At 44.6% G+C, this 14,087-nt stretch overlaps 1 protein-coding gene across 1 annotated transcript in view; it reads left to right on the forward strand.

Annotated features, from left to right (window-relative positions):
- Lrrc66 (leucine rich repeat containing 66) overlaps positions 1-13,540 on the forward strand; it is a 26,275-nt gene extending 12,735 nt beyond the window's left edge. Inside the window, exons 2-4 of the mRNA XM_028780789.1 lie at positions 4,837-5,006; positions 10,079-10,268; positions 11,754-13,540. Coding sequence (XP_028636622.1) covers positions 4,837-5,006; positions 10,079-10,268; positions 11,754-13,540 — 2,147 coding nt within the window. The remainder of the gene's footprint in view (positions 1-4,836; positions 5,007-10,078; positions 10,269-11,753) is intronic.
- Positions 13,541-14,087: the final 547 nt, after the last annotated feature.

A 14,087-nucleotide genomic window follows, 5' to 3' on the forward strand; every position in this document is an offset into this window, starting at 1 on the left:
ACTAAAATAAGACAGAAGTTGGTATCAGGAACCCTGGGGGATTGCTGTAACAGAACTGACCATGCTGTTTGTTGAAGGAATATGGAAGACTTTGGGACTTTGGACTAGAAAGGCAACTGGACACTCTAATGGGGCCTAATGGACAATCCTATCAGGAACATGGAAGACAGTGCTGGGGAACTGTGAATGTTAATAAGTAGCTTGGAGACCGTTCTTGTGGTATTTTGGCAAGCATGTGGCTGCTTGCTGCCCTTGTCCAAAAAAATAATAAATAAATAAAACCAAACCTGCCTTAGGCTAAACTGCAGCATTTTGGATTAATGACATTGGCAGAAAAGATTTCAAGACAGCCTGGTATCGACTGTGTTGCATGGTTACTAGTGATGACTCTCACACAGATCTGCAGTGAAAAAGGAGCAGGTGGGACAAGGAGAAATGCAAAATGTCCACTTTGAGGAGAAAGGGAACACCAGAAAGGTAATGGAGATAAATCCATGCACAAGGAGATGAAAAGTTTAAAGAAAACTCTGATGCTAAATGTAATAGAGAGAGTAGTGACCTCAAGTCAAGACTCCACTCAGCTCAGCTTCCAAGCTGTGAAAAAGAATTAAAGAAAAGTTTAGGCAGTGAGTGAATCCATTCACAACTGGAAGCTGTTGCAGATGTAATTGGCCAAGGGACCAAGCTAAATCCCCATCAAGTAGCAGAACTTGTTAGTTTTAGCCACGTGGTTCTGGCTTTAAGAGTCAAGAATACAAGAGAGCAGTTGTGGAGTCTTCCTCTGCAGCTAAGGTATGCTGCTAAAGCCAGGCGTGTGTCAGGCGTGTCCCTGTGTGGAGGCCCAGAGACTAGGTGAGGCTGTGAAAACAAAGCCTGGATTGCACTGGAGACCCCAAGATGCTGGAGATGCCAGAGTAGTGGGATACTCGCTGAGGAGAGCTGCCAACAGGAAGTGGAACCAGCCCAAGAGAAAGAAGTGTGCTGCAGTCAACCAAGATGAGAGAAGTTAGAGATCTGGGGAGCCTTTTGACATGACATCAGCCATGGACATGCAGAGTTTGGAGTTTGCTGGGTTTGTTTTAGGTCTTGCTTTGGTCCAGTATTTCCTCACTATCCTCCCTTTCCTCTCTTTTGGAATGGTGGTGTATATCCCGTGCCATTGTATGCTAGAAGTACGTGATCTGACTTTTAATTTTGATTTTACAGGGGTGTACAGTTAAGAGATTGCCATGAGTCTCAGAAGAGACTTTGAATTTTGGACTTTGAAGCAGTACTGAGACTGACAGACCATGGAGATTTTGAAGTTGGACTGAATGCAGTTTTGCACTATGATATGACTATAAACCTATGGGGACTGAGGAGTAGAATGTGGTGGGTTGACTAAGAATGGCCCATAGGCTCATATATTTGAATGTTGGGTCTCCAGGGAGTGGCACTATTTGAAAGGATTAGGAGGTGTGGCCCTGTTGGAGGAATTGTGTCCTGGAAGTGGTATTTGAGGTTTGAAAAGCCCCTGCCAGACCCAGTTTCTCTCTGACTATAGATCCTGTCAGCTAGCACTATGCTGGCATGCACGCTGCCATGCTCCCTGACATGATACTGAAAGACTAATCCTCTAAAACTATAAGCAAGCCTCCAGTTTAATGCTTTCTTTTATAAGAGTTGCCTTGATCATGGTGTCTCTTCACAGCCATCGAACAGTGACTAAGACACCAGTGAGTTCTTAGAGAGTTCTGTCTCTACATTCGAGTTCTTTTAGTATCTGCTCATGTCTGTTTTGTTGTTGTGTACAGGTTTGAGGCACAGATACAGGGTCATGAATAGTGAAGAGATCTGAGTTTTGACCCAGATTCTTCTACCCTGTCACTGGGAAAGTTCTTGCCTTGGTGTTTTGTTTGTACATGGCAAGAAACCCCAGGACTCTGTGAACATTGAAAGTGAAAGAATTTTGAAGTACTTAGAGTATAAAAAAAGTGTCCAATTAGCTGGGCTGGGATGGTGCACGCCTTTAATCCCAGCACTCAGGAGTCAGAGGCAGGTAGACCTCTGAGTTCAAGGCCAGCCTGGTCTACAGAGCAAGTTCCAGGATAACCAGGGCTACACAGAGAAACCTTGTCTTGAAAAAAAGAAAAAGGAAAAAGAGTAGACAGTTCAGCAGAACCTTCAAATCATTGTTTTCCTGCCCTTCAAACCTCTTCCTCGACTGAGCTCCTAGAAACTTCCTCAGTTCAGTTAAGCATTGGGATATTTTAGGAAGCATGAATTAACATTTCTAAATAGGCCAGACAAACACAAGAAATGTCAGAGAACCTGTGGTACTCTTCCCAGCGCTGCTTTACACGCTCCTCTCAGTCCCATATGTTTGCACATTTAGATATTATCCTCTGCAGGAAGAAATGTGTCTTCTTTAGAGGTTGTGTTCAACTCTAGAGGTTGCTGACAACTAGCCTCTCCTCAGCCTCCATGTGAATGCCTCTTGGCACTTGTGGTAGAGCAGAGAAAGAGCTGAGTGAACAATTGGAAACAGTTGGGAGAAGGGGCACTGGCATCTTAGGACAGTGGGCACCACACAAGGAGTCCAGGCACAGATGTTTACAAAGTAATATAGTGTTTCACACACATGTATGCTAAGTAATATCAGCTTGGGCTCGCTCTCTCTCGCCACTTTTTGATATAGTTTTCTTGACCAATCTCTCTCTCTCTCTCTCTCTCTCTCTCTCTCTCTCTCTCTCTCTCTCTCTCTCTCTCTCTCTCTCCCCAAACCTTTCTCTCCTACTTTATGAATGCAGGTGACACTGGGTGGGGGGTGATAAAGAGTGGAGAGAAGAAGAACCCACAAAGTAGCAAAGCCGGGCTACGTATTTCAGTTACGTTACCCTCTCTCTTCATAATCAGTCTTGTCATCAATACCGTGTAGACAGTAGGCAGGAAATAAATCCTCTGGAACCGAACCAACTTGATCTGTTACACAGACGTTAAAGACTGACGTTTGAGAACAGCGCCAAAGAAACTTGAAATTGCAAGCACCTCCCTGGGAGACCCATCTGGGAATTAAGTTTGCAAGGCTGCTGTGACTGGCACCTCGTTCTTTGTCTGACTTCTCAGTGCCAACGGGAACTTCTGTGTACTTCCCAGAACAAAGTGAAACAGGAAGGCAGAGGCTACATCTCCAACTGATTCTTGCGCTGGAAAGCAAGGCCTATCTGTCATCTCTTTACCTTTAAAGAAATGTAAGAATATTTAAAAATAGTCATAATACCAATGATACACAGTTAGAAGAATGGATACGGCTAAAAACAAAGGCGTGTATGTGTGAGGCGTGGAAGTAGAATCAGAACCGGCAGTGAGATTTTGATTTGTTTAAAAACCCAAAATATGTTCTGTATGTTGTTGTTCTAATCCCAGGTGTGGGCTAAGAGGCTGCTTCACAGCAAGTGATTAGGATTTGTCACGTGCACTAGCAAGGGCGTGATTTTTGCCAGCTGCAGATAGTTTATTCTGGGGACTCTGGAGAGGGTGTAATGGGAGAGCCCTGAGAGAGCCTGTGGAGCCTGCTGCTCCCCCTGCTCATGGTCCCTGCTGTTGGGGTTTGTCAAGTGGTGCTGAGCAAAGAGATGAGAGAGAGGAAGAAGTTGGAGAATTCCAATGAAGACTGGAATGGCCCCAAGAAGCTCAACATCCCTAATCAGCAGGAAGTAGTCTGAAGGGCTCTACGCCCACTTGTCTTCCTAACCTTCTTTCTCTCCTACCTAGTGTTGGAGGGTTGGAAGGAACTAGGGTGGAATAAAGGTTGGAAAGGAGGTAGAAGTATAAGAACCCAATAAAATAGAAAAAAAAACACCTACAAGAACACTCCAACAGAACAAATGGTACAAATGGGGAGGGATAGGGGGTGGATATTCAACATACAGTATACACTTACACAGAAAATATTCTCATATAATACAGGACCGTGTAAAATGAATATACACAATGAGGGCCTTTTATTTTTAAAAAGCTTTAAAAACTGAATAAGAAAACTTTAAACTTGGAAGACTTCATTTATATAGTAATAAAGCCTCTGGGTAACTTTTTCCAGTGCTAACATAGGGATATCATTTGGTTTTACTCACAGTTAATTAACAAATATCTGTTATTTACCTCGCTTAATCATGGTTTGATTTTTTTTTTTAAATTGATTCTTAGCTAAAAAGAGCACACACTAACTAGTGAGACAGCTCATCAGGTAAAAAAAGGTGCCTGCTGCCAAGCCTGATGATCTGAGTTCAAATCCTGGGGCCCCCCCATGGTGGAAGAAGAGGATAACTCCTGATAGTAATCCTCTGCCTTCTGCATGTGCCATAAACATACAAATATATAAGAGGTAAATAAATTAATTAGTGAGCATGTGATAAAAAATAGTACGTGATCATTTGAAAGAAAGAACCAATGTACATAAAGTTGAAAGAGAACTTTTTCCATACTCCTCTCCCCCCCTCCCTCAACCATCTTACACCAGACTATAATGGCTATTAATAATTTGATTCACCTCCTTATCTCTGACTACTCGAAATACATACCTACATATGCTTGTAATGTGTATCCCACCAAGAACATTGCGATTAATAAGTCTATACTACTTTGACTTTATATACTACTTTTTTTCCTTCCTGTTCAATAAGTTCACATGCTAATTGGCCCTGGTTTCTCTCAAAACCACTTATTTTTTTTTTCCCAGTGTTAATGCACTCTGACAACTTCCCACTCGAGAGCCATTAATACCTCCAGTTTTCACCACAAGCCACGCAGCAGCAAATGACACCAGTTTAGGTTTTAATCTGCTTTTCCTTTTCGCAGGACTGTGGAAGCTGAAGTCATTGCAGAGTCTGGACCTGTCATTCAACAGGATAGTTCACATTGGGCTGTCTGATTTTCGTGGCTGCCGGCAGCTGGAGAGCATCTATTTAAAGAGTAACAAGATCCGCACGGTTCACCCAGAAGCCTTCAAAGGGCTCAAAAACTTACAGGTTCTAAAATCTATCTTGCAACCGTCTTAAATATACAGGGTTGTGGTTGACTAGATTAGAGGGCTGTTTCCTTTTTGAGAGTGTCTCCTTGTACAGGGGTACTGGCTTTTTAAAGTGTGTGAGTCTATTTAAGACGTCCTGAAACAACTGAAGTCTACTGCTCAAAAATTAAAGATCGCAACAACGGACATGAACTTAATAAGAATTCTCAGCAGCAAGAAGTCACATGTTAGGCTGAATATGGCTGTGTTCATAAGGTGCCTGCCCAGAATGCCTTGGGCCCTAGGTTCAATCTCCAGCACACAGTTGTATTCTGGGTAGGGGTAGAAGCAGGAGGATCGTTAAGTCCAAGATCATTCTCAGCTGCATACCAAGTTCAAGGCCAGCAGGCTTAGAAGAGACACTGTCTAAAAAGAAAGAAAGAAAAAAGAAAGAAAGAAAGAAAGAAAGAAAGAAAGAAAGAAAGAAAGAAAGAAAGAAAGAAAGGAAGAAAGAAAGAAAGAGTAAGAGGGAGAAAGGGAGACAAGGAAGGAGGAAGGAAGGAAGGAAGGAAGGAAGGAAGGAAGGAAGGAAGGAAGAAAGAAAGAAAGGAAGGAAGGAAAAAGAAAGAAATTGTTATATTATTTACCAAATCAAAATCAAATGAAATTCAACCAGTTGGCAAAGAATTAAATGTGTTCTTTAAGAGTTTGAAGGCAGCCTGGTCTACATAGGAAGTTCCAGGCCAGCCAGGGTTACAGAATGAGACACTGTCTTAAACAGGCAAACAAACAAAGAACCGATGCCACCTGCCTAGGCTCTGCCAGGACTCTTGCACAAACTGGAGCCTTTGGAAGGTCTTTCTGAGTCACTGTGGCCAATGCTGAGATGTTACCAGCTCAGGACCATATTGGCAGCTGCTGGCCATGACCCTGTAGTTTTCACACTTGGGCAGTAAAAACAACAGTGGTAACAGTTCACATGTGTGCACAACTCACCACACGCCACGCGTTACTCCAAACACCTCTGGCGTTCATCATGGGGCAACATGAAATTATCTTCTACCCGAATAATTAATATAAAATTATCGAGGTGATATTTTTACATTCCATTTTTCAAACATAGCCCTTGATCTCTATTGTGTGTTTTATAGCTCCGTGGTCACATGTGGCTACTGGCTGCCATATTAGGCAGCCTGGACAGAGACCGTAGATCGTCCCCCAGCATTATACAAAGTACTATTAAAGATAAGCTTCCACCGCTCCTTTGCAACCACCATGGCTCCCTGAACGCTCCTTGTGGAAGACAGACTGAGGGAGCAGAGACGAGGTGGGGGCGGGGCCTCACTGCCTGGAATCTAGCCTAGACTCACAACCTCATCACAAGCAAGCTCCAGTGTCTCTGTGCCTCAGTCTCCCATCTGTATAATGGTTCCCTATAAGAAGGAGCTTAACTGTGTATGAAGCACTTAGCACACCACCTGGGGTGATTATAAACCGTTCTCCAGTACACAGCTCTAACAGGGTTGCTCCTGTTGCTTAGAACCCTTCCGAGACTTTACAGCCAGAGCCTGACCCCTGCCTGCCTCTCCAGCCTCATTTCAAGCTGCTGTCACCTCGAGTATTACTGTCCTGCCTGCTTGCACTTTGGGTCTCTCCTACCCCCACTTGCTCCTCCTCCTTACCCAGAAGACCTAGGGCTATGCGTCCTTCCAGCTTTGGTTGAACGTCACTTCCTCCAGGGAGTTTTCCTTAGTCTCTCTTTTCAGAAGCCTTCGACATGGCTGCATGTTTCCTCACTACACTGGTGCCAGCAGAATTTGAGCATGGGTTGTTGTCCATGCCTAGCCCCTTCCTTGCTAACACCAAAGGGTCGTCACATACCTGCAGAGCACACATTGTACCTCATTTTGTTTCCTAGAGCTAAGCTGGGCGCATTTTAAAACACCTGTTGAATAAACACAGGGATGGGTAATAGGAACACTCCAGTGTAGATTCATTCATTGTCTATTGGTGTATCAGGATTTACCATAGTTTCGGAGCTAAAACGGCACACATAGATCACCTGGCAATGTCTATGGGGCAGGGATTCAGACATAGCTTAGCTGGGGGGTGGGGGGCTCCAACTTATTATGGTCACTCAAGATACTTCACCAGTGTCGTGGCTGGAGTCACACCTGGAAGTCTTACTGGTGAAGAACAGCTACCTAAGCACAGTGGTTAGGGCTTGCTTCCTTATTGGGAGGTTGGACTGAGGGCTCAGTTCCTTTTCAGCTGTTGGGTTAAGTCTCCCCTCAGGATTCTGCCCTGAAGCGTTCTCCATCAGGCTGTCCATGATATACCATCTTTCTATGGAGGCAGTCATCTCTCTGACATTCTCTGCACTCTGTAAGAAAAGCATCTCTACTTTACGGAGTGTCATCATGAAAGCAGCATCCCTTTGTTGCTGCTGGTGATAATTGGCTAGAAACCAGATCAAACTTTTCACCTACCCTGGAGGGAAGAAATCACCTAAGAGCCTGAATGCCAGAAGGTAGGATTATGGAGAACCACTTTGGCTTCTGCCTGCCATGGAAGTTATTAGAGTGGAAAAGCCCCCCTTCCCTTGGCTGTGCTCCCCACTCACTTGGCTGTGCTCCTCATTCATTTGGCAGTGCTCCCCACTTACTTGGCGGTGCTCCCTTCTTCAATGGCAAGAGACTGGCAGATTGTGAAGAAGCCATAACTGGTGTGTACTGGTTATGGGCACATCTATATGTGGAATTTGTCCTGTATGTTCCCTCCTGTGCATTTTATTGTGCTTTATGAGTCTCCGAAGCTCAAAGTTTTTAAAAAATTAGACTAGGCAAGCTATAAATCAGCTCTGAGCATGTTGGGAAAAAAGCCATAATCCACAACTAGCCAGAACTGGGAATCTTCTCCCAGTCCTGTGCGTGGCATTCCCTTGTGTGTGGTTGGCAGTGGGCTGTGATGAAGATGTTTGGTACCAGGAAGCTGCATATCACATTGGTTGGCTTCTCCCCTCCGGAAGATGAATTTCACATTTGCCCTGTTATGTTAGGCTTCCTGTGGGGATACCTTCCCAGAAGCCAAATAGATTTTCAAAACATAAATCCATCAGCATACTTCAATGGGATGAAATAAGTTTCGCTGACGTTTCAAATTAGCTTTTCTTTTCTTAATCTTATCTCCGACACGGTGATTTGTGCTGTAATACACTGCCCGGATCCCAGCCTTCCTGGAATATATGTACCTTTCAAATGCTGCAGGGCAGGGATTTCTTTTGCTAAGTTAAAATTCCATTTTTGTCTTTTCTCAGAAATTACTCTTTCTGCATTATTTCATTCATTTCCTTTCCTCCAGACTGGCTTTCAGTGCCATGATTTGTAATTTAAAAAAAAAATACTAAGACACAAAAATACACTAAACAGAAAATGTCTGCTCAAAGAACATGATAACTCAGTATGATGCTGAGACCAGGCACCCATGAGAGTAGCTTTTGACCCTGGGCAATGCCAGGCCCAAGCAAAGTGCTTTTCTACCTTGTCCTGACCCCTGCCTCCCATGAGCCTCAAGCTCAGGAGCCTTCCAATGAGCATCAAGACCAAATAGCTGCTCAACACAGGAAAGTCACCCTCATCAAGTTCCTGAAGAACTCAACTCTATTCCTAGTGATTTTTGTTCATGATGAAGTTTGGTTGTTTGGCTTCCCTCATCTCAAGAATGTGTATAATCTAAGATGCTTATTTAAAAATTGGCCTTGGTCAGAGGTTGAGGGAGGGGATTGGCATGAACTTGAAGCCAGCCTGGATCATATAGTGGATTTTTGGCCATTCTTGGTGGACAGGAGAGAAATTGTTGACCTTGGCAATGCATGACCTTTCTAGTTGTCGTACCTGTCCTCTTTTGATAAAGCAAGGCTGGCATTCTCTGTTTGCTGATCTTCTGTTCAGCTGTCACCACCTGAGAATTTCCAAATGTCTCCTTCAGACTAATGTGGTAGCTCATAGAGAGTTGTTTTGACATGAAGACACAAAGCTACGAGGCCAGAAAACATTGAAATTCTGTCCTCTAATCCTGTGGAAATCTCCACTCTTGTTGTTTGAGGCAGAGTCTTACAGAGCTCAGGATGGTCTCAGACTATTTAACCTTTATCTCCTGATCCTCCTGTCAGGACCTCCTCAGTGCTGGGATTACAAGCATGTACTACCACACTAGATTTATAATATGCATTCTTTACTGAGTACCTGTGCTGACCCAGACCCTTTTACTGACTAAGTTCTGTGTGGAATCCACTGTGTGGCTTAGCTGAACTTCTTCCTCTGTGTAAAAGGGGAACTATGGAAGTTGTTGGGAGACACTGAGATTGAATATATATATATATATCACTCAGCAGAATTCTTGGCATACAGTACACCAGTATAGCACTAGCCACAGTCATACCTAAAATAATTTTCCCTGCTGTGTCACACACTGTGGTGTACAGCTTCAGCACACCCTGCCCTGGCACTTGAGCCACTGAATCACTTCTGCCCCCTGGTTCTGCACACATTTATATCTCTACAGGAGAAATGAGTCATCTTGTAGTTACTGAACAGCCAGACACAAATACACAAAGAACCATGTGCTCCTACCTGAGATAGTACATGAGCCACAGTTCTCCTGGGTTCCACAGCCTCGTCAGTAACCATCCTCTGATATTTCCAAGATGATGGTATTTTGGAAAAATTCCTGGCCTGGATACCATTCTGAACGGTAACAGCATGTGAGTTTGGGTTTTACCATAGGTAATAACTCATAAGAAACAAAGAAGATGGAATGTCTGGATGTCTGGAGAACTTTTACAGGCATCTAACACATGCAGAAGTGCTAGGAGGTGGGATCCTAGACAGTACACAAGTGTCAAGACTGCAGAGGCTTTGTGGACAGAGCAGAGTTTTAAGCCCAGTCTTCACTGAATTCGCTACTAGGCCTGAGTTTGTATTGCTTTTGCCTTTATACAGATAGACATATCTCTGTAGAACTCCATATGTATAATACGCATTTTTACCTTACTGTCCTGTGCACAGACTGACCTAATTTGTTTCGTTTCAGGTGGTAGACCTCAGAAACAATGCACTGACCACTCTTATGCCAATCGTGACCATTGCTCTAGAATTGCCCCACCTGGAACTTGGCTTGGCTGATAACCCGTGGCAATGTGGTGAGAGCAACACCAGCTTCCAGAACATCACCTCCGCATCCTGGAGGGAAATGTGGAATGCCGTCTGCAACGTGTCTGTGGGTAAGCAAGAGGCATTCCCTTTTTCTTTCTTTCTGATATGGTTTCATTTTGACCTGGGGAGTGAATATAAGAAGGCGGTCTCCTTAAATGTAGTGACAGTCTCTAGAAAGGGCAAGGATGCTGATACCTACCTGTCTTAGTCATCGTTCTATTGTTCTGAAGAGACACCATGACCTCAGCAACTCTGACGATGGAAAGCATTTCACTGGGGTTGGTTTACAGTCAATTATCATTAAGGTGGGAACCATGTTGGTGTGCAGACAGACAAGGTGCTGGGGAAGTTGCTGAGAGTTCTAGTAGGCAGCAAGAACAGAATGCCACACTGGGCCTGGCTTGAGCATCTGAGAGCTCATCCTGCCCCCAGTGACACACTTCCTTCAACAAGGACACACCTCCTAAGAGTGCCACTCTCTATGAACCTATGGCAGTCATTTTCTTTCAAACCACCACACCGCCCCAGTCAGCACAGGGCTGGGTCACAGGATAATCCCTGTTTCCCTTGGCTTCTGATGGTTTTCTTCACAGGGTCAAAGAAACACTCAAATGAACCAGTTCTTTAGCTAGAAAAGAAATTTTGCCTAGAAGCTTCTAGAATATCACAAGTTCATCCCAATTCTTAATGCTTGATTAAAGAAATGGCTTTAAAGTCTGAAACATTATCCCAAATGCCTACTAACCTCTACAGTCTGGCCTCTGTGTACAGAACACATGCACACAGATTTAAGAAGTAAAGTTTCCTTTGATCTGATTCTCATCCCTTTCCCTTGAGCAGATTATACCACGGAGGCAGGACAAACTGGGAAGGGTTTATCCCCCTGTTACACTAACTATCCTGAAAACTAGATTTATGACAGACAAAAAACCCTTGACTCTGACCTATCTGGGTCTGTCATTAGAGCAGACCATAGCTATGGATTAGAAGACATTCATGAAGAGCAGAGGAAGTGCCCAGCCAGGATTGGCATTCTGAGCGTAGAAGACAAAGCTGGATATTTTACTGTTTATCAGAACTGGGGAAAAGTTATAATACTAATACTACTACAAGCCTATAGCAAATAAGGCACGAGGATAAGGCAGGTGCTATATAGGGTTAATAAAATGTTCTAGCAAGTGCAAAATAGTTGAGAGAGTGGAGGAAGGAGAAGTCCTCTTATCCTGCTTCTTCCTCTATGGGCATCAGTCATGCAGGAAGCCAGAAACAACCTCCTGGGCCCATGAGTAGCAGGCTTATGTCTCACAATCTTATAAAAATGTATATAGAGCCCTATGCACACTGTGGGCATTGAACAAGAATGAATGAATGCATGAATGAATGAATGAATGAATGCATGAATACATGAATACATAAATAAATACATGAATGAACAAAATTACTTTTCATCTGAAATATAGCTAGATAGAGATTAAGGAGGGTTCACAAAAGTTCTGAAAGCCTGGGGACATTCCAACATCTCATCAGTGTGTTTTTCTATCTCCCTCTTGCAGAGAAGGAGAAGCCATATGTGGAGACTCCTCATATCAGAATTTCCAGGGATACACATCTTCCTCGCTCTCCTCCAAGTCACTTGAAAAGCCTTGTCCAGAGCAAAGCAGAGTGGCCCCAGGCAGGAATGGACATGCACCTTTCTACTCTGGGGAAGGAGGCACAGGTTGGTTCTGGTGATCTCAAAGGGATGTGGCCACAATCCCTGACAGAACTCAGAGACTCCCAGGATGAACATGTCATTGGCAGAGATGGTCACAAACCCCCAGACCTTGCCTTGGCCATCTGCCTGTCAGTGCTCATCACGTTTGTGGTAGCTTTCTGGATGGGGGTTTTCGCAAGGCCCTATATGGACCGATTACGATTACAATTACAATTACGGCAACAAAGACGCTTGAACAAAAGGCATGGCTCAGATAATGCCTACTCAAACGAGGGCTTCCATGACAACATTGAAGGTGCCCAACACCAAGGGACAGATCTACACCAAACTACCCACCACCTAAATCTTTCTGAGAACCAGAACCCTTCCTGGATGACAGAGCCAATCCCACGCGGTGCTGTCCTATCAGAACGTATGCTGGGAAGCAATGGAATGGACCTCGGTAGTCAGCAGAGCCCAGAGCAATTTGAGGACAGCAGTGAGTCAAGAAGTGAAGATGGTGACATGTTTCCAAATGGCCACGTAGCCCATTCTGCGCTCCATGGACTTCCAAACGCTGATGCTCACAAGCCAATTTCACCAGTGCGGGATGACCATGCTGTTCTTGAAGAATCACATTATGACATGGTGGCTCCAGGATATTCTCTCATTGATAATGTGATGGATAGGTCTTCCATCACTAGCCCTCTGGGAACTTTCACCAGCTCTACCAATAGTGGGCAGGATGAATTCTACCCGTCACAGCCAAGAGATGTTGTGAATTCCTTCTCCAAACCTCTAGCACATACACACACTCAAGAGGCTGAAGAGAGTATGGGAAAGGGGTGCCCTGAACCTTTGGGAGCCATGGGCTCACAGGTGGAATCTTCTGAGGAAAGGCACGTGAACAATTCCATTAGGGAGCTGGCCACACAGCAGCCAGGCTTCCAGGAAGCTGATGCTAAGGAAAGACTTTCCCATGTCTACAGTGAGGTCCTATACAATGACCCACCCTCGCTTATGCCAAGATGGGGCAGTGGCCATTATGTCACCCCTGCTACTGAGGAGCCTGTGGAAAGAGATGCTCCTTTTGACCGTCATTATGACTTGGTGACCAACTACGAGTCTGATTCCGATGAGGGCTCTTTGTTTACCCTTAGTTCTGAGGGTTCTGAGGACACACGGAGCTTGGTTGAAGAACAGGCATCTGTGGAGAATGGTGGGGCCAGCTATCCCCTCCCAAGCAGGAACTTGGGGGAATACGAGGACAGTGTGACATCAGCAGAAAGTGTTGAGGACATCACATCACAAAGGATTCTAGAGAAATGTGAAGCGCAGGAAGCTCACCTTGGGAACACTCTCACTTCTGGTCTAGACCCTTGTGTGTATGAGACTCATCTGGAAAATGACCCTAGCTCCCCTGACCCTGGGACTATATCAACATGGCCCCAACCCCCAGGACGTAAGCTATTACATCATGAGACTCTAGGTACAATTATATATGATGACATAGGACCCCAGTATGAGGCAGTAGACTGGCGCTACTCCCTGCGAGACCTGGAATTCTCAAATGTAGATAGTTCGCCATCACCACCATATTCTGATCAAGATCTCTCAGATCCTGAGGAGCACACCAAAGAAAAGTAAACATTGATCCATGGCACCTTTCAAGGCCGGGAGACAGAGCTCTGTTGGTGGAGTATTTGCTCACCATGTACAAACCCCTGGGTACAAACCACAGCACTGTATAAATTGGGCACACGGGCACATACTGTCAGCCCAACCCTTGGGAGGCAGAGGCAGGAAACAGGCATGAGACTGAAACAGCTTTTGCGGGGTAGATGATGTAATGTCCTAGCAAATGTGGGCTCTATTGCTCCAACAGTCAGCTCATGAGAGATGTCAGCTCTACAAATGACAAGACCCAGTCTCCCACTCAGATTCTAGGATCACATCCTCAACTCCAGTTGCCCAAATCTGCATGGTTATGCTGGAACCGAAAAATCATAATATTTCTTCACAAACATGTGCTCCAAAATTCATTTTCTTAGTCAACAGTGTCACAGTGTCAACCCAGTCAATCCAGTAAACCCATTAGCAGAGTTTAGTCTTGTCTTCTCTTTTATTTCCTACATCTGCATAGCCTCTAACCCAGTGGTTCTCAACCTTCCTAATGCCGTGACACTTTAATACA

This window comes from Grammomys surdaster, unplaced genomic scaffold (assembly GCF_004785775.1).
Source record: "Grammomys surdaster isolate TR1022 unplaced genomic scaffold, NIH_TR_1.0 372, whole genome shotgun sequence".
NCBI classification, from domain to species: domain Eukaryota; kingdom Metazoa; phylum Chordata; class Mammalia; order Rodentia; family Muridae; genus Grammomys; species Grammomys surdaster.